The 21,280-nt window shown below is 41.2% G+C and overlaps 1 protein-coding gene across 1 annotated transcript in view; it reads left to right on the top strand.

Moving 5' to 3' along the window:
* MAP3K9 (mitogen-activated protein kinase kinase kinase 9) overlaps positions 1-14,490 on the top strand; it is a 63,207-nt gene extending 48,717 nt beyond the window's left edge. The window contains 3 exon segments of the mRNA XM_039552906.1: positions 958-1,070; positions 1,733-2,548; positions 3,739-14,490. Coding sequence (XP_039408840.1) covers positions 958-1,070; positions 1,733-2,548; positions 3,739-4,220 — 1,411 coding nt within the window. The 3' untranslated portion in view covers positions 4,221-14,490.
* Positions 14,491-21,280: the final 6,790 nt, after the last annotated feature.

The following is a 21,280-nucleotide window of genomic DNA, read 5'->3' as shown; positions in this document are numbered from 1 at the left end:
GGAATTTCTGCCTATCCTAAGTGTGTGTGGCTTTTCATCAGCACTCTAATGTTTCATGTTTGTGGAGAAAGGCACCAAATTTTCCAGTTCGGACTATGTTGATAAATGAATAATAAAACTTTCAATATTGATACATCAGGAAGTTGTGCTGCTAACCAAAGTTCTTGACATACATGTCTGATGTCATGAAACTAGTGCAGGATGATGGTAATGAAAACCTTTGAATAGGGATTACTAATAAGTTCAGGAGCCTGGTGACATATCTTCAGACACAGGTCAAACTAGGGATTTGGGTTTGGGTTCTTCTCTTGGGCTTTGTTTGTTTTTAAGTAAAAGAAACAATGACATGATTTATAAGTTTAGTTGCCTTTTTTCTGTAATCTAGAACTTGTGCTTTTAACTATCTGTACTTCAATACAGTGTTTCCTCTACAGGAAAAATATTGGGGTTTATAATATAGAGACACAGCTTTGCTGTTACAGTGACTTTAGCTTATTAGTGAGTGATGTTTGAATTCATTGTTCATTTGTGTTTCACATGGAAACATTTTTGGAGGTATTTTCCCCTCTCCTTGCTGAGCAATTTATTCTTTACCTGCCATGGTAAGATTGATTGCAAAAGAAATCAAGATGCCTTGATTTAAAAAGAAAATGTTTCATCTGATTTTTGTAGTGGAGCCTTCTATTATTCTGCTTTCATAGCTCGTTAGTTATCAGCAGAGGCCTTTTGACTGCTACAGTGTAACAAATGAAGGAGGGACCTTTTGACTTTTTTTTTTTCTCTATTTTAAGGTGCTGTAAAGATGTCAGCAAATTTCTTGCTGTGGCAGGACTTCAGATCTGTGTAGTTGAGATAGATGCATGCATACCCTAAGTAGATCAATAGGGAGTATATGAGGGGAAAATGGAAACTGGTTGTGAGCATGGTACATTTTCTCATATCCTTCTACTGTTTCAGTCTGAAAGCTCTGGTAGAAGGATGCAAGCAGTGGTCATCCAGTGCACCGAATCTTGGGAAGATCCAGAGAACTGCACCTGCTTTTCCAGGATTCACCAGCTTAGCAGAGATGGGTAAAGGAATTCCCTGAACTTGGTACTCTCATCCCCACTTCCATTCACATTTGAATGAACCTCTTTCCTGACCTTCTCCTGGTACCTTACAGTAATGTTTTCATTTTGTTTGGTATGTGGTTTTCTTTTATTCTTTGTCAAGTGTCCACTTTCTCCTTCTGGGTTTTCTTCTTGTTCACCTCACTGCTTGTGCTTCTCCCTCTGTCAAGCTAACAAGCTTAATTCTCCCCTAGCTCCATGCTGTCTCTCAGCTCATTTCCTGTATAATGATATTTACATGTGCAGCATGCTTACACCTTCACTTGCAAGGAGCAATCCTTAAAATTCTCCTACCTTTTGGTCCTGACTCACAAACACATAAATTTACTCTAGAAGTAACTGAGGTGTAGGTTGCTTTTGAAATGCTGTTCTGCAATTAATCCCGAGTGGGTGAATGCTTCACTAATTTCTTTCACTTTGATAGTGTTTCCAGTTACTTGTCTCAGCCTATCTGCTTTGGAAACAATAGCCTGTGAGTATTTGGGAGTTGATGAATGATGTTTGTGATGAGAGCAGTTGCATCTTTTGAGGAGAAGCTTATTTTGAAGTATATCTGTGAGACAATTAAATTTGCCAGTGAAAATGTTACATTGATACAAAGTCTATTTTCATTTGCTTTCCAGATGATGAGGACAGTGAATGTTTTAATGGAGAGGGCAAAGTGCACCCTTCACCTGTGCACAATCAGTCATACCTCTGCATCCCATTTCAGAAGAATGAAGAGTGGGATGGCCCTTCTAGTGATGCCAATGAGGAGTCCACCCCTGTTAACTCTGCTACGAGTACCCCACAGCTGACACCCACCAACAGCCTCAAACGTAGCGGCTCCCACCACAAGCGATGTGAGGTTGCATTGCTTGGCTGTGGAGCAGTGCTGGCGGCTGCAGGCCTGGGTTTTGATCTCTTAGAAGCAGGGAAGTGTCAGCTGCTGATTGAGGAAGAGCCAGAGGTGCCCAAAGAAGAGAAGAAGAAGCGTGACAGCATTTTTCAGCGAGCTGGACGCCCACGCAGGAGCACTAGTCCACCTTCCCGGAAGATCTTCAAGAAGGAAGATCCCCTGTTGTTGCTAGGCGAGCCATCCACATCCCTCACCCTTCTTTCCCTGTCTTCCATTTCCGAATGTAATTCCACCCGGTCCCTGCTGCGCTCAGACAGTGATGAGATTGTGGTTTATGAGATGCCTGTCAGCCCAGTGACAGTCAGGGCTCCCTTGCCAGCCATTACAAACCCACTGGTCAATGTCCAGATCGAGAGGTTCAAACAGGACCCCAACCAGTCCTTGACTCCCACACACGTGACGGTCTCTTCCCACACCCAGCAAGGTGGACACAGGCGCACACCTTCTGATGGGGCCATCAAAGGGGGTGGACTGGTTGTCAATGGATGCCCAACCAGTGGATGCCCTTCTGGTAGCTGTTTAACTGGAGCACTGGGAGCAGGTAGGTTTTCAGCCATCTTCCTTTTCCTCTTCAGAATAAAGACAGAAGCAGTATAATTACTTGTTGCTTATACATTCGTTGAGATGACCAGCCCACAAGAATTGCTTGTGGAGGCCATCTTTACACAAATAGCTAACAGAATAATGCAGTAATGGTTTCAGTTCCAGCATGTCTACACTAAAGAACTCTCTCTGCCCCCCCATGCTGTGAGGCAGAGCATAATATTGTTTCTTAGACAAAAATGGTACCAATTTACAAATATTGCACATTCTTCTCAGGATTTCATCTCCATTGCCTTTATACACTTGTTTGTACTTCAGAGTAAATTCTGATCTCTAAGGTGAAAATGGGATCCATAAAACAGTTTGAGGCTGTGCTACTGTTGCTCCAATTCCTTTGCAAACAAGAGGGATCTTTCTGGGTAGGTGTGCTCACTGTTGCAGCCTTTGAGTGGCTGTGACTTCATAATTTAAAAGATGTTTTACTGTGTTCTTGCCCTAGTAAGTCACCAAAAAAAGGAAGGACTAGAATCATAAATTAAAATCTGATTTAATTAGCATTTTCCCAAAAGTAAAACAAAATATGAAGTTGTCTTTTGAATGGAAGTCTGCAGTAAAATGTGGGTTAATTCAGATGAAAAGTATTCATTAAAATGGTATTCATGAACATGTACAAATTACGTTGTGTTTGTAAAAAAAAAAAAAAAAAAAACCAAATACCACGCCCACCCCTAAATGAAAAGAAACCAGGAAGCATCTGCAGTAAGCAGTGTTAAGTGACTCTTCCAGGAAGTTGGTCCTGCTCATGGCAAACAGGTGTCATGTTTCAAGCTGTTAGTGGGTAGTGTGCCCTCCAAAGGACTTGGAGAGTCCACTCCTCTGTTAGGAGGTCAAATCCATGCTGTCCAGTCTGAAAATTGAAGAAAACACATGAGAGAATGATCAAAACCTGATGCTTGTTCCAGGTCAGTGAAACAGGTGTCTTGAAATGTGTTAAGAACAGGGTAGGGGTAAAGAAGCCAGTCACTTCAGATTGCCATAATCTTGAAGATACGGAGTTTGTAGATTCTGAATGGAGGCTTTCTGCTTTGAAAATGCCCTGTACATAAAGTGAACTAAGATCTGTAGGAACCACTTAGCATTGCCATCTAACGTGTTTCCCTCTTCTCTTACGTTGTCTGTTTTGGATAGGTGTATTAAAAACACCTAGTCCAAGCAAAGATCCAAGTGAGGTCCCTCGCCTGCCAGACCCCAACCTTGTTTTTCCTCCAACCCCGAGACGATGGAATGCACAGCAGGATCCCACGCTGGAAAGACCCAAGACATTGGAGTTCCTGCCCCGGCCACGTCCTGCAGCCAGTCGGCAGCGGCTTGATCCCTGGTGGTTTGTGTCACCCAGCAATGCCAAGGGTGAATCTTCTGCCAACAGTTCAAGTACTGATACTCCAAGCAATCTGGACTCTTGTTTTGCTAGTAGCAGCAGCACTGTAGAAGAGAGACCTGGACTGCCTGCACTGCTTCCTTTCCAGGTGGGTCCTCCTGTAGAGGAGCGGACACTGTTGGACATAGATGCTGAGGGGCAGAGCCAGGACAGCACCATTCCGCTATGCAGAAGTGAACTTAACACACACAAAGCTGCAGCATATGAACTCAAGCAAGAATTCTGGTCTTAATATGAAACCACTGGGGACAGTGAGCCCCTCTAAATTCAATCCTACTTTTTGCACTGAGAATGCACTTTGAAGACAGATGAGATGGAGGGATGCTACAGAGATCATATGGTGCTGTCTCTGCTGAAGATGTGTTGTCAGCTGCCTGATTTTTGTCTGCATTTGGGTGAAACTTGGCAACTCTGAGCTGCTGACTTTTGCTGTGGGGTTTTTCTGTAGTCTTCCCTGCCCTGTTACTGCAGTTTGAATCTGCAATGAGCTAGAATTATCATATCAAAGTCTTTTGTTAATGACCTTGTAGAATTTGGCACTTGCAGTAAGTATATTGGTCTCTATCATGGTATTAATCAGTATTTTCAAAACTCAAATATTACACTACAGCAGACATCAGTGTTTGATGTTTTCCCAAGGAATCCAGAACAGAAACAAATAAATATCTGGAGACTACCTTCTCTGAAATACATTCAGATCATTAGACAGGCCTGGGAATCATCATACCCCCACTGAAAGAGTAGAAGTAGCCATCTTAAGACTTCTTCATTCTCTTTTGCTCATGTGGTAGCGTAAGGTGGAACAGATGGCAGGGGAAGGGCATGGCATCTCCGCTGGTGGAGGTCTTTGAGAGCAGGTGAACCACACCGTTGGAAACAAGTAGATGTAGTTGATCCTGACTTCAAGGTAGGTTGGATGAACTTCAGTGGTCTCTTGAGGTCCCTGTCAGCCCTATTTTTTTTATGACCCTGTGCTTTCAAGATGAAAGCTTATGGTATGGCTGTTGAGCTTGTTCTTGTTTCAGACTTTTGTTCCATCAGTCTCTTTTTTTCCCCACCCTGTTTCTCAGGCTCATAGTCAAGTTGCCTCAGCTTTGACAGGGGAGTTAGCAGAAGCTTTCTTTAAAGATGTGTTGGCTTGCAGAAGTTACGTGTTTCCATATTTTTTTCTTTCTATTTTTTTTCTCCTTTGTTACGCCTTTTAGGAGTGACCCATGAAACCCAAGACTGTTCTTATGCACACTGGTACTTGTTTAAGGCTGTTTTGAAAATGAGGCTTGCTAGTAGTTGGATTGTGCAAACAGGAATCAGAACATCTGGATTCTGTTTTATTTTGTCACTGACTCACTGTGTTACCCTGGGCAAATAATGTAACCTCTGTGCCTGAATTTCCCCATCTGTAAATAATAGGAATAATACCTACCTCACAAGGGGAGGGGTTGGGACGTATGTAATAGGTATAAAGTCCTTTGAGATCTTTGAGTGAAAGGCACTATAGACATGTAAAACTTTATTCTTGTTCAAATATGTAAAACACTCCTAGATCTGGAGCAAGAAGAGACCCCTGTCTGAAAGGAGGAAGTCACACAAATAGTGTGTGCCTGTGGCTCAGAGTTTTCTGTACAAAGACTTAAAGTGTGTCTGTGCCACTGCAGTTATGTCTTACTGGCTGTAAAGAGAGCTTCAGTCTTCCCCAAATTTGGCATTATATATGAGGGATGTGGCCTTTATTTGAGTGTAATAGAGTAGTCTGCTTTATTGCAGGGTACAGCATGTCTGTTCATTGTTTTTGTACAGATCTGCGATCGTTTTGCTAAGCTGCTGATATTTGGTTGCAAATAATTCATTTGACGGTGCTGCCAATGCAGTGCTCGGCCTGTTGGGGCAGTCCAGTCCTGTTGTGAAGGCAGTGGAGCCGAATACTTCCTGCAGCTGTCAGCAGAGAGAAGCTGCGTGTTTAGATGTTTGTAACCTGATTTTAAAAACCAGCATGTGTGGGGAAGAACTGTACGTAAGGCTTTTTAGTTCTGTGTGAGGACTGAAACCAGCATGTTCCCATTAGTCAAGTGCACCTTTTTATTCAAGCAATTACAGTATGTTTTGTTTTGTCACATATTACTTGTTTGTCACATTCCATGGAAAATGCATAATGGCAGAATTACTTTCTGCTGCCCTCCCCATTGAATGCTCTAGAGCTAGCCTTAATGGTGCTACACTAGATGTTGAAGCTGGAGAGACTGCTGACTGTAGACAAGGTATTATGATGTGGGATTCAGGTACTTAAAGAAAACTTACATTTCTGACTCTTTTGTTAAATTTAGACCTTTAGCATTATTGATTTCTTAAGCATCCTTTTGCTTTCCATTTCTGAAAACTCCGTTTGTGACCCAGACACCAGCAAAAAGATAAAACTCATCCAACAGATTGCTAATTTTGATTGTGCTATAAATCAACCTTAGCGTAATCTCAGTAAGAGGCTGTGTCAGAGGGACTTAAAAGAAGAACATTAAAATAATCTATTTTTAATAGTCTTCCTTACCATTTTAAAAAGTCTGGAACAAAACTAGATTAGCTGTTCTGAAATGTAATGTTTTCTATCCAAAAGGTATAATTATAAATATCATAGGGGGTATCATCTGCTCTGCAAAGGCATCACCTGGAATAGCTCAGTTTGAACAGAAATCTTTAAAATCCATTTACGTGCATGAAGTGGGAGGTCACCTTTCTAGGTCATACTGATATAACTCAGCCTGCTGAACTTTCTAATAGCTGGCCAGTTGATTTCACCAGGTGAACTTTTAAGGTTTCTGTCAAGTTCCCAGGAAAGACAACTGTAAAGGCAAGTTGTTCTGTCACCTCTTTTGCTTAAGAAAGTTGAGGATGAGGTATTAAACTCCCCCTTGCCTCTCTCCCCCTTCTATATAATCAGTTGGTGAAAGTGGTATGCGGTTGAACTTTGAGAAGTACTTTGCTCCAAAGAGCATCTTCTCTAATACCAAGTGGACATTGCTACATCAAATAACTTGGTAGGACAGGTGACAAGAGTCAAGGATCCAGGTCAGGGTTAGCAAACTAGATACTGTTATTACAAAGCTGCCAGAAAGACTAGTTAGAAGCATATTGGTTGGTGTGTGGTTTTTTTGTGGTTCTTGTTTGGTTGGGTTTTTTTTAATGCTTCTTCAGTGCAGTTATCTTCATTGAATCTAGCATGTGAATTAACCTGAGGTAGTCTTTGAGCATCCACCCGTAACTGTCTTCCAGTAGCCAACCTGAGGTATCAGGCAAGAGGAGTCAGTTGTGGAAACAAGGCTCCTGACTTCAGTAGGTGGTGGGGTATTCTCTGGCAGGCAGAGTGAGGGCTCTCAAGACAAAGAGTTGTCAAGGTATTTTACCTTATGCACTCCAAAAGCTGTTGCAGCCAGTGCTCTAAGGCCCAGAGTCTGTGTGCATGTTTAAGCTAGGTCAAAACCTCTCTCAAATCCATCTGTCCCATCCTGGCTTGAATTCTCTACTTTCTTAATCTCTTGGGGTTTTTCCTTTGCAATTGTGGGAGCTGAGGTGCTCCAAATCTCCAAAGGAGTGATCGACTATAGTCCACTAGATAGTGAGAAGGTACGAGCCCGTCAGCTCAAGAAATCTTTTTTTCCTACTGGTTGCTAGTATTCCCATTTTTCAGGGTAACAAAAGTGTCAGAATATTGGTCACTGACCTACCTTTCTAGTAGTATTATTGAGGAAGATGGTGAAAATCTTACTTTAAAAAAATTCTAATAAATGTATTGTTTCCTAAATGTCTGAATAAGTTGCACATTTTCTTGGCTGAGAAAATGAGAAAAAGATAACATGAAAGTCACCGAGCAGATTAAAACAATGACAAAAGAATGGAGAAAAATGTGTTCGATTACAGGCCTTACAAAGAGGAAGTGGCAGTTTTTTAACTGATAGTAATAATGAGATTGTAGCTGAGAGAAATGTTTGTGGTTTAGAAATATATTTGTATTTTTGTTTAGTCAGCTGGCAAAGTATATAACTAATTTATGTAATTGATGTGCTGATTTAGGAAATAGAAAGAAGCTTGTTAGCCCTTCAAAATCTGCTATCCTTGTAGCCTGTTTAGTGTTCTTGTAATACTGGGGGGAAGGCACAGACATAGCAACCAGTGCAAAAAATGACAGATTTTTGGATACATTTTTACTGGTTTCATAGAAATTGAGTGTGGGACAAGTAGAGAGAAGAAAGCTTTTGTGTGAAAACTAAGATGATTAAATATTTATGGATTCTTTTCTAATACTGATGCTTCTTATGCACTGCACAGTGCTCTGTTTTACCAGCAAGTAGGTCTTAATCTCCTTTCAATCATTTTCAGAGGTGCAAATGTAACTTTTTATACATATTTTCCCTCCAGATTATTATTACAATGGGTTGATATTCACTATGGGGCAGGGAACCTCAGTGAAAATACTCTTTTTGTAATAGTTTTCTAACAAAATGAGTATTTTTAAAGTGAATTTTCTGTTATTGATGTGAAAAGACCTGTTCTGGTTTGGCATGGTTTTATGATGAAGTGTTTGTCTGTACCTCTAGGAATGGGAGTAGTTGCCTTCCTCTTCTTAGCATGCTGTTATCTTAAGACATTGTGGACAATACTGTGTAGAGATGTTACTTCGAAATGTCATGAAACTGGATACCTCTCATTGGGTTGAAGGTGAGGCAGTAATGGTCAAGTAAAGAAAAGTCTGCCTCTGGAGTGCTTTGTTAAATAAAACATGACAGGAAACCTCCCACCTTGAGTCACCTTTCTATCTTGAGATTAATTTTTGTTTGAAACCTATTCATCTCTGTGGGATGAATATGGGAGCTGCAGTCTCATTAGATGTATGGAACCGAACCTGTTCCTGTGCCCCAAAATTCAATGATAGCCTGTTATTTTTGCAAGTAATTTTAAGCTAATGTTAAGAGGTTTGTTTCTTTCTGGTTTTTTGAAATCTTTCTTCTTGGAAAACATGCTTATTGCTCTCTAACCTTTTCCATGCATTTTGGAGATACTCTTAAGAACTCTTACCAACTCTGTGGTGAATAAGAAGGGTTAGATCTTGCAGAGTGATTTAAGTCCTTTTGGCTTTGGGGTTTTTTTTGTATGAATCAAGGGCATTTACATTTGGAAAGATTTCTGATCCGTATCCTGTCACTGCAGAACAGTTTCTTAGCTTCCATGTTTTGAACTCATTTAAGACTAACTTGGGTAAAACTGGATATTAAAGGTGAGGGGATAGACACATGTTAAAACATATTTGCAAGCAAGCAATAAATACAGCAAATACAAGAACCAAAATGACTCTCTGTCCTAGAGCATAACTTTCAGACTTTGTAAACCTTTGATTGATGATATAATTAAGGTATCTATAGGAAAGAATGCCTTATTACAGTTTTTATTAAGTTTACTGTTTTAATGTTAGAATACGGCGGTTTGCACAGCCAGTAACATGGTAGCTAGCTGGACAGAAAGGATCTTCAACCAAATTTGCTTTTTTTCCCCTCTATTTTCAATCCAGTTTTTGGGTTAAATTTTTTCTCTTTTTTTTTAATGGTGTTTAACAAACAATACAGTCTCAAGAACTCATTAACCTTACTTTCACAGTTTCATGAGGCATTATGGAAATGAATCTATGGCTTATTCTGGTGCTCCCTCTATTGAATGCATTAGTAGAAAGTCATGCTGCAGTTAAAATGTGCATTTGCTTTTGTTTTTTCCCGTGCTCTTTTTTAAACAGTTTTGCCCCTGGTCCAAGATGAACACAACTTCTGAAATTACCTACATCAGCTTTATTTTTGTATGTTGAAAGTAGTCACTCCCAGGCTAAGAGGTGTGTGCTTGATGAACAAGTAACTTCCCACTGGTGACTGGGTAGTGGGTCTGATGTTGCTACAGGAATTATTATTGTTCATTTCTAACAAGGATCTCCCGTTTTTTGCAACTGGAAAATCTTCAGCACTTCATCAATGCTTGTATACAAGAAATACATTTTATCTCCTTTTGTACACAAGGGAAAAATCTTCCTTTTCCTGATCAGGAACATTTTCCTACTGAGAATGGCTTCTTGAACTCTATGGTTTTGTTTGTTGGTTTTCTGTTTCTTTGGGGATATTGTTTATTTTTGGTTTGGTTTTTAGGCCTCTCAAATATATATATGTATGTGTTAGGTGCATCCTGTATTCTGAGGTGCCTTCCATCTCAGCACGTCTCCTTGCTGGGGCCTGAGGTTGGTTTTTTGGAGGGACCTCCTAGCTGTAGCTTTCAGTACTGTGTTCTCCGCACATCAGGCCAAATACCATCACAGGAAACATTTCGTGTCCTCCCATTTACACCCCTGTGTTGAACCCTGCACTATGACTGCCTCTCCCTATCTCTCCATTAGGGTTTTGGCCCCATCCCATCTTTGTTGGTTATTTATTCTTGTTGCCATAGTATCAAGTGTAAGGCAGAAAACCATACACGTTTCAGGCGTCCTTTGGCCTAAAAGATTTCCGAGCTAAAAGCATAAGATACAAGTGGGTGAAGTGGAAGCGGGGGTTGGCAGGAAATAACAGAGTGAAATTATCCTTCTTAATGTAAGTCAGAGGACAGAGGAATACTAGCTACTTGGTAAACTGTTGGCATCATCGGTAAGCTGGGTCCTAATGAAGAATCTGAGGAATGTACATTTACTTAGTTTGATAGAATGGTTTGGGTTGGAAGGGACCTTAAAGGTCATCTAGTTCCAGTTCCCCTGCTATGGGCAGGGATACCTTCCAGTAGATCAGGTTACTCAAAGCCCCATCCAACTTACCCAGTTTCTGATTGGTTTGGTTTGTTTTACCCTGAACTACCTCATTTGTCGAGATAGAATGGAAAGAAAGTCTAAGTTTTGGTAAGAATTGCTCTAAGTAAGCACTTAAGCTTGGAATGAGATGGGAAGGCAGAGGCAAACTTGTATTTGGCTTTTCACATGCAAATTCCTGATGGAAAAGTAAAACCAGCTTATTAAGTGAAGATTATACTTGCTTTGGATATTTATGTCTCCAAAATAAACAATAAAGGACAAAGCGGGGCATTTTTCTTGATGGTTTCTAACCTGTGGAAGAGTTGATTGTCCATAGACAAAAAGGTGATGATTTCATATTGGTCACTACTGCTTTTAAAAGTGATAGTCTCTTTTTTCAAAACAGATTTTTTTTTTTTAAATAATATTCTCATGTGCTCTTAAAGTGGAGCTATACACAATCCGGATTGTTTTCCTGCATTTGCAGTATTGTTTTCCTAGTGTATCAGCTCCTAATACAGTCCTTCCTGTATCTGAATGCTAATAATATGCAGGCAGCCCAATAGAACTAACATTAAGGAACTATGACACATTTTTAGTGTGCAGTGTAGTGGATTTATTAACCCAGCTTGAAGTGGGCTACTGTTAGGTCTGTAGCTGATGGGTCAGATGGACGCACAGCTAGAAAAAGGGGGCTTAGAACTAATCTGCAGGAGCAATGCCAAAGTTGTATTTGCTTAAAATAAGCAATTTGAAAAACAATCATGGAGGGAGGTAGGGGGAAGGTCCTTCATTACTCAGAAATACATCTCTAGGATCTTGTCCATGTTCAAATTTTAGTTGCCGGGATAGCTAGTGAGAATCTACATTGTGTACAGTGTGACTGAAAGCCCAACATTAAGACCAGAATAATGCATTTTATATATGCTATTTCTGACTGATTAACACTGTCTCCCATTCTACCTTGATCGTTTTGATTGAGCATTTTCTCAAGAACAGATGTTGAGGTTGGATAAAGCTGGCCTCCTTGTCTTGGAGAGGCATATGGGTCTGAGAGAGAAGAAACATTGCTCTAGCCATGTCCTGATCTTCTGTATTTTGTGGTCTTAGCTGTAGAGGTTATAATGGCGCAGGAAGACATGCTGGTGTTTTTCAAGAATGCTGCTAACAGCAATTAAGTTTCAGAACAAACCTGGCCTCTGGTTACTGTTTGGCATACCTCAGTTGAACACTGAGCTTCTTGAGTCTTAACTATATCTGGAGGTGAACAGAGCTGCTTCCTTGAGTTCTGCTGGAATTTGGGAATGTGGCCACTTCTCAACTTGGGTAATTTGTTTTCTCCCAGGCCCAGTCAATGTCACAAAATCAGTTGTCACCCTCCACTGATTGCCCAGATATTCATAGTAGGCTTGTTCTTGAGTCTTGCATGCTTTATTGAGCAGCTCTTACAGTGTCAACAGGGTTAGCATTTGTATCTGAACAGAGCAGCTAGTATCTCTGAGCTGACTTTTCACACTGCATCTCAAGCAGTTGTTGCTCCATCAGTTCTTCTTTTGCTCTAATTTAAAGGTTGTCTTGACAACTATAACATCCAGATACCCTAGACTGTAAAGGATATAGCCACAGGAAAAAAAAAGTAAGTAAAAAAACGTACTTAGGAGTGTTTGCCAGTTGAACTGGTTGAATTTGGCCAGTGCTCTTGGCAGAGAGTAGGATCCATTTTTTTGTAGCATAGATATCTTAGGAGGATGGTTGGGTTGGTACTGCAGAATTTACCTAGATCCACCTAAAGGCACTGGTGCCCTTCATGCTTGGCAGTTATAAATACCACATAAACCCAAGAACATCTGGTAATAAAAGTTTGTATTTAGGGTAATTAACTTTCAAGTTAAAAGGGAAGAGGCCTCAATTCAGAAAGCTCTTCATCACATACTTAAACATCACTGAAGTCAGTGGAATGTATTTGTGGGTCAAAATGCACAAGACCCCAATTGAGCAAAGCTCTTTTAATCTGAATTGGGGGATTGTCATGCAGAGACTGATTGTGAAGGACCAGGCTCTTTACTTTGATTGTCAGAGGAAAGAGTCAATTAACCTGAGGAGAAAGTTCCTCAACAAGCCGCTGGGTAAATGCTTTGGTTTGATTGCTGACTCTTGTGGCCTTTCCATGACTGCACATGCCATGCCTATTTGACTGCTACTTCTAACCATAAGCAGGGTAAGCTTTGAGAATGTTTTCTGACCTGGGGTGAAAGAGCAACAACTGCATTAGCAGATTGCTAGCTGTAAAGAGGCAGTAAGTGGTGACTGGAGGCTGTGTGTGTGCAAATGGCAGTTTAACCTGAGGCCTGTTCTCAGGTGTTTCTTATTTTACAAATGCATTCCTCCAGGCTGGTGGATAGACCTGACAAGTTCAACAGTGATCAACATCCGCCACTTTGACTAGAGTTCTAGGATTCTTGCCTGTCAGCTGTCAGCACAGCACTTTGTGCTGCTATATTATGATTTCATTGTCATAAATTCAGGACAAGCTGGAAATACCTGAGATATTTTGCCTGGTTTGAGATGCTTATATGGAATGGGCAGGCAACAGTGGTGGAAAAATCAGGGAAAATACCTGTGCTTTTAACAATGTCTCTTCTGTGGCTTTGAAAGTCCAAGAATTTCTTAGCCAGAGAATGTATTTCCTCCCTCTTTTTATAAGCTACTTCTTTCTTTTGCCTTATTAATTGTGGATCTGCTCCTGCTTCTATTTCAAGCCAGATGCAAAAATCGGTGACCTGACTTTCCTAGGTACAATGTTGTAAATCTGAATAACCAGGTGAGTAGATTTCTCTAGTGTAAGATCATGCCCCCATGTCTGATCCTTTGAGATATGGGATGGTTCCTGCTTATGTTGAAATCACTGTGTGGAGGGTATTGGGTACTTCATAAGGAACTCCAAACTCTGTAGGACTGGGATTCATCTTACAGCTCAAGTATTTCAGTCTGGTTTTGGAGACCTCTGTATGTCTTCTCTTCCGTTCATGGTGTTCAGAAGTCCGTTGCTATGGAAGGTAGCGCCTGAAGGTATGTTTTGCCCGAAGAACCTGCAATGAAGCAGTTACATTACCAAATGGCACTGTACCCCAGAATTGAGTAAAATAACAGAGGCCACCAAGTTTTTCTTGTTTGTGTGATGAAATGTTGTCAAATAAAGTGATTCATTGGAGCCTTCCTTTAACTTCTGTACAGCAGTAAGCTTAGAGGAAAAGAAGATTGCATTATTTTTTGAAAAGCTTTATTTGTGACCTGGACTAGTTGCCTCTGACCCTCTTGGGCTTAAATAGTTAAATTATATTAATGTCCAGTTTGTTTCACTGTAGGTAACACATCAACTGAATACTCTTGTGCATAATCTACTGTATCTTTCCTCTGTTCTGTGTCAATGTATTATGTGTATTTGGATTACAGTTCTTTTTGTATTAAATTATTTTATGTTCTAGAACAATATTTAAGTGAAGCAAAGAGCTAATGAAAGTTGTTGACGTTTTGGGATTTCTTTTCTCTTTGCTCTTTTTTTGGATGTACTGTAAATTGTAAACCAAGGATGCCAAGCAGGCTTGGTTCAATGGCTAAAATTATTGTATTACAGTGTAATGCTGATCTAGGCCTTGTCTCAACACTAGAGCACACAGACTTGAATAAAACTGTTATAAAAGTAGATTGTCTTTAGGCCTTGAGTTCTTGGGTTTGTGCTCCAAATAATTTTAAGCAGATATTTAGAATAACAGTGGCATCACCTTGCTCTGAGGATTTCAGAATTTTTCCCAGTGCAACAAGAAGTTTATTTTTCTTTACTAGGTCTCTCAGTTGTGATCAGCTATTCCAGCTCTGGGTCCTCCACAGGGCTTTTGAAATGCTTTTGCAAAACATCAGACAGTTTAGTACAGGTCTTGGCACACAGTGTCTGTCTGCTAAGCCCCTTCTGGCTTTTCTCTGAACCAAGGAATTAATTGCATACCATTTTTATTAAGGCTAATATTTCTGTTCTGTTAGCTTGAGGTTTTTCTACTCTTTATTTGATATGCCAGCTAGAATATCTAAATGCCTGGATCTGGAGCTTATGAAGTAACATGTTTTGTGCATGATGACATTTAACAGATGGTTTAGATTCACTTGTGATGCTGTGCCTTTGTCCCTGCCACATCATTCCATGAGACACAGTTACATGAACAAGGATCTTTCCAAGCTGTTTTTGTCTGCTGTCAGTGTGAAAGCCAGAACAACATGGTTTTGATTCCTAGGTCATGTTTTTGAATCCTAGGTTATACTTTTGCTCTTCTCTGCCACAAATCCATCATTTCACGTTTTTCTGCTTTAAGAAATGTAGCTGTATTGATGAAGGACTATGCACTACAGGAACTTATATTTCATAATTTCCTTTGAAAAAAATTTTTTCTAATGCAGGTGCATGCAAGAAATCCTTCACCATTCCAACAGATACGGAGACTGAACAATGCATAGGTAGGCTACCTTTAGTCATATATTCCATTCAAAGTGCTGTAGTGCTGTGTTTTGTGATAAACTGGGAGGAGAGTGAACAGACCGTCAGTTAAGTTTGTTGGAAATAATAGCATGCAAAATGAATTGCTTTTTCACTTGTTTTAACAAAAGGTGTCTTACAGTGTTTTGTCTTCCAAACTACTTTTCCACTCCTCCCCAGATCCAGACTGTCTAAAATTAAAACAAATATTTCTACCTCCTGTAATGTTCTGCAAAGTAGCATTATGTCCTAAAAGAATCAGATTTTCTAGGTGAATTTACTCACCTGTCACAATGACAAGGTTACCCTAATGTTCAAGCTGGCCTCATCAGCAACAGAAGTCTACATGCATCATGGCACTTCCATTTCTGCCAGCAACTGCAGCCTCTGCAGAACTTGGCAGGAGCACAAAGCACTGGGGCAGAACAGAAAAATAAAATAGCAGTTTTCTAAGCAGGGGAATCTAACCACTTCTAGGAGAGAAGGAGCATCTTAAATGAAAGCTGGCAGGGTCAGCATGGATGCAGAACAAACACACCACGAGATGCTTTAGGCTGAGCAACTTTAGTTTTTCATTGGTTGATGTGTAGGCAAGGGTTGGGTGTACAAGTTCTACAGTGCAAATTGTATGTGGCCTTCAGCTATGAATGTGCTCAGGTGAGGAAACCACCATTTATTACATTATGTTCCTCAGATGGCACATGCTGAAATAGTAAATGCAAGTGGTGCTCTGAAAGTTCATAGTACACCTTGATAAAACTTCTAGTAGCCTTCCAAGGCTGTGCAGATTAAGGGAAAAGAAGGGAGGCTTTTCTGTATCATGCAGGTCATATTATTTGATTAATTAATCTGCTGTTTCTAGTGAAATTTTTGTATTTTTGGTCCTTCTGACATGGAAGGAAAGGGAGAAGATGTCCTACTAAAGCTAGGCTTAACAAGACCTTATTTAAATGTAACATGAAAAGTTTGTAGGCATATTGCTATCAGGCTCAAGGAGACTAAGCTTTAGAAAAAAATCTGGAGTGAACATGACAATAACAAACGTCAGAGTATCTTAACAAGGATTAACAAGCTTTGTCTTCATGCTTGGGCACAATGGACACTGCAGTTTGCTTTGGCAGGGAAAGGAAATAATTGTGACGAAGGATGAACAAAGCTCTGGGGTTTTCAAGTAGACTTCAACATGCTTTGTGGTTCTTTGCTACTTCATCTGAAATCTTATTAAATGGCATGTGATTTACTTTCCGTTAAGTCCTCATTAATTTAACAATGAACAAATCTGAGTGGAATGAAAAGAGGCAGGATCAACTGATAGCACTCCAACACAAAGTAGAACCATAATTGCTTTACTAAATATAACCAAAGTCTGTACACTTCATGCCTGCAAAATTTGCTCTGAAATTTATTCTTTTCTCCCCAAATCATGCTGTAGTATCTTAACTTTATAACAAATTACAGGTTTGAATTTTTTTTTTTAAAGCACAGATGGGGTTACCTGTCACAGATTGCAGCCAGTATTAAAAGAACCAGCTCTCATGGATGTGAACATCTTACACCATCATGTTCTCCAATGGGGCCCTGAGGCAGTAGTTGGAGAACTGCTCATTGTCCAAAGAATCTACTATTTTTGCAGCAGTCAGGCATTTTTGCTTTTGGTGATCTTCCTGCAACTGCATCTGGCTATATTTACTTTTGTACAGGTACCCCTGGATCTTGTAGGCCTTAGTTAGAGGTAAGATGGTCTTCTAAGCTTGTGCATTCTAAAGGAGAATTTCTTGTTGATAGTGATTTGTGATTGGAGCTGCTCTGTAAGGGAAGATGAACTGGAGAAAAAGGGTGACAGAAGGGCAGCAGCCTCATGGATACAGTCCCAGGGTACCTGAGCAAGGCAAGCAGAGCAGGTCAAGTGACAGTAACCGGGGCCAGTCACAGTGATCATCAGGCAAGTCTGCAGGGATAAGACAGGTCCACGGTCAAGCTAGGAAGGCAGAAAGGGGCCTGGGTGAGCAAGGTACTGGGCAGGTGTAGGCATAATCATAATTTAGCCGAGGCAAGGAGAATGTGGCTACTTGGTGAAGGGAGGAGGCTGTGATGAGGTTTCTCATAGCTTTTGTCCCAACCACAGCCAGCAGCTATATCTGAGCTGACCTTGAGCCCAAGCAGCCAAACTGTGGAAGGGGCTCTTGTTACAGAGGCCGTTGGATACTCAGTGGGGCAGACACCTATTCAATGGCAGAATCCATTCAAGTTCATTATTATCTTAGTCTAGTTCTGAAGTTTAGCATTGTAATCCAGTGCAGTTAGAGAATGAGCAGATTTCATCACCACTGGGGGTTTCAGAACCTCAGCTTTTGCTGAGTCTGGTGAGAGAAGCAGCTCCTGCAGCCTCAGTGCTTTGTATCTTCAGAACAAACAGCTGAGATTCTCTGCTGGCCTTCTCCTCCTCCATACAGTTTTCTGTCTTTATCATCCAATCTCCTTTTCTGCAATCACATAGCTGTCTCTGGAGCAATCTGTCATAACCATATTTGCCAACTGATTTCTCACCTGCATGCAATTCTGACATTAGGACCTCACTTCTTGCATCCACATGTCATCTTTTCTGGGTTAGCCTGAAGTATTTTTCCCTTTGCATGCATTGGTTATTACAAATTACATGCATGATAGGACACTTTTTCCTCACCAGTTATACACATACCTTTCAGCAGTACTATTTCAAGCAATGTCTATCACTGTCCCCCTGCCTAAAGACATGGGTGAGCAATCAGTATTTTCAGTTCTTAATTTTGAAATGGTATCACAGCCATTTAGTCTTCAGGGTTCCTCAACTTACACAGCTATCAGAAAAACAGATGTCTTAAGTCTCAATCACAAATTCTTTCCCATCCAACTAAAAGATGGAACAGATTTTTTAAAAATTGTTGTTGGACAGCACATAACTGAAAATGTCTGGTGGAGTGTAGGAATTTTTTGTAATAACCTGCTACTTAAGCTTAAGTCCTTTCTGGACTTGAATCTACACAGTCTTGAAGATGTAAGTGCTACCTAATATCTCTCAGGAACAACAGGGCTTTTGGGACTAGGGAGGGCCAAGCAAGAGCTTCTATGAGAGCCTTTGAGCAACAATAATGTTAAGTATTGCATAAGCAACAGCTAAGAGTGTTGGAAACTGTTTTCCTTTCCTCATCTAAACCATGCAGTGGGTGGTTAACAGTTAGCAAGCCTGCACGCAAGCTAAGAACAGAGCTTTGGGACCATGTGGCTAAGGGAAATCTGGGGGCCTGACCAGCTCTGTGCAACTCCTGTTTTGTCTCGTACCACAAAAGATTCCGCTCAGGCTGTGTGGCACATCCAGACTGCCTTATTTTGATGCAGCTCTTATGACCTTGGGCTCCATCTCAGACAAGCAGTCTTAACCTTGTGTCAGACCCTTTGTAAACTTAGGCTTCTCCAAAGGTTTTGGTGTGCATCAGGATGTTGCCTCTACGTAATCTAAATAACACCAGCTGAGAGGAATTGCCCCTAAGCAGTATTGCCATCAGCCTCTCTCTTGTGACTGAAGCACTATGCCAACCGTTACTTTAAGTGTTACAGGCCTAATCCTGTAACTCAGCCAGCCATTTTCTTTGCCAGCGGGTCTGCTTCACTTTGCTGATATTGACTGCTGTGATCTGCCATAGGAAAGCCAGACTGAAGCTAGGAGACCTTAGAGCTGACTGAGCACTTGGATTCATCTTCCCAATGTGTTTCCTATATGGCTCATTACACCCCTTCTTTAACTGGTTTTAGAATGGGGATGTTTATTAAATACGTACTTCTCCATAGGCTGCAGTGCACAATAGAAAAGATTTTTTTATTTATTCTGTGTGTGGGAGTAAATGTGATTTAGATTACACAAAGCTCTCACCTTTCTTCAGTTTTGTTTTATCTAAGGCAAACATTTGCTAAATTGACTGAGATGATAGTTGAATGTGTCTCTTGATAGGTAGTTAAAACAGAAGCTGTTTGGTTTTGTGTCCTGGGATGACTGTGCATATGGGGAGGCAAACCTCTCTGTTGGCAGCTGGGAATGTTCTGTGGAAACAACTTGTGTCTACCCTTATACCCGGGTACCTGGTGGATGTGTCTTTTCAATTCTGGCAGGGGAGCAGAAAAGCAGAAGAACTTGTCCAGAAATGTTTGGAGCAGAGCCCTTATCTTAATCACCCTTCTCTAGCCAGAGGTGAGTCAGAAGTGCACAAATTCTTGGCATTCTGCTCTGTGTCAGTCTGACACCAGTCTCCTGTCCCTCAAAGACCTCATTTATCCTCACTTATAGTTGGGTCCCTACCTTTGACTTTTAATACAGCTCAGTGGCTGTTCCATATATTTGTTCAGTGATAGGCACAAACAAGGTGTATTCATCTAGGTCCTGGCATCAAGCTGGAGTTTGAGGGACATATAAATTCAGAGGTAAAAGGACAGACAAAGTACATGGGTTTGAACATGCAAGGTGTGCAAGATTCTTCACCTGCTATGCTAAAGTGTGGATTAGTTTTATCCTCATGACATGTTGGGAAAATCAACACTTGATCTCCCTGAAAGCCACCATATGGCCTGGCTAGTTTTCTTCCTTTCTAGAAGGAAGGGTTTTGGCAAACACAGTGCTGCTGCAGCTGGGAACAGTGCTTAAAATAACACTGAGGCTCCAGCTCAGACTGGTAGCCTTTGGCAGCTGCACTGTGGATTGCCAGGAGGAAACTGTTTGCATCCTCAAACTGCAGGGATGTTCCTACTGGTGCAGAAATATTATTCATTGCTAAATGCTTTGTGCTGTGCCAGGCTGGTAGGGAGGTGGATTTACCGTAAAAGGGCAGTCCTGGGTATAGACAGCAAGTTTGTGCTGATGTGAGTCTGGATGACTCAGGATGTGATGGTCTGTGTCCTGCTTAAGAACTTGAAGGACAAAATTTGCTGCAATGACTGTTTCATTTTAGCACTTTAATGCCTGAGAAAGTTTACCACATCTGCATTTCAGTGCTATGCTGTGACAGGCTGAAAATAAAAGTTTGTTTTATTGGATGAACATTGGACAACATGGCAAAGAAACCTTGCTCAGAGAGGTCATTGGGTTTGATTTGCTTCCTGTGGTAGCCAGCAGCCACGCAGTCCTATGCTGTAGAGATTTTCGTTCCCCTTATCAGTCACAACACAGAAGCCACTGCCCCACTCAAGACCTGTTGTACACATGAAGGAATTCTGGCATTACAAGCAGGACATTGCACAGACCTGCGCCCAGCCATGCAATGGCTTGGCAATCCATGGTTAGCACACACACTCCTCAGTTTTCCTTCCTGTAAGAAAAGGGCTCTTGCTCTCTCCCAGGAGGCTCATGAGGACAGACACCTCTCTGTGGGAGTCAGGGACATTTTGTATGAAGCCCTAGCCTTTGCTGGTAGGTGGGATGGAGGTGGTGGGTTTCAGTTACAGCTGATTACATGCTCTTTTTGCTGCTAGTTGCCTCTCCCCCAGGCAGAACAGGAGGACACTGCCCAGGGAGGCTGAGGGCACGTATTCCAGGGCTGAAAGCTTCTTGTCTCCAGGACTGTGCATTAGCTCCAAACAGCAGCAGAAAGTGGATGTGAACAGCACCTTACATAACCTTTCTGGAGCTTGTACTGGAAGACCTGGGAACACGTGTGTGCTTTCTTTCCCATGTTATTGTTTTAGTTATATTCCTTGCCCCAGTCCCTCATCTTTAAGAGTACTCAGCCCTTTTATAAAAATAGATTGCAGATTTCTTGCATGATTACTAGGCAAGAAGCAGAGGTGATGTGGCACACTTGGTGCCAGTTCAGAGCAGATGAAAGCATGTGACGTATCGCAAGGGTCCCCATGGGTGTCACACCTCCCATTCAACACCCCTTGTCACTCATCTAAGATAGCTGGCAAAAAAAGCAGGGCTGTTCCCAGGGTGTTAGGTGAGACA

This window comes from Corvus cornix, chromosome 5 (genome assembly GCF_000738735.6).
Source record: "Corvus cornix cornix isolate S_Up_H32 chromosome 5, ASM73873v5, whole genome shotgun sequence".
NCBI classification, from domain to species: Eukaryota; Metazoa; Chordata; class Aves; order Passeriformes; family Corvidae; genus Corvus; species Corvus cornix.
The sequence above is the reverse complement of the archived record's forward strand: the minus strand, read 5'-3'. Positions and strand labels throughout refer to the sequence as shown.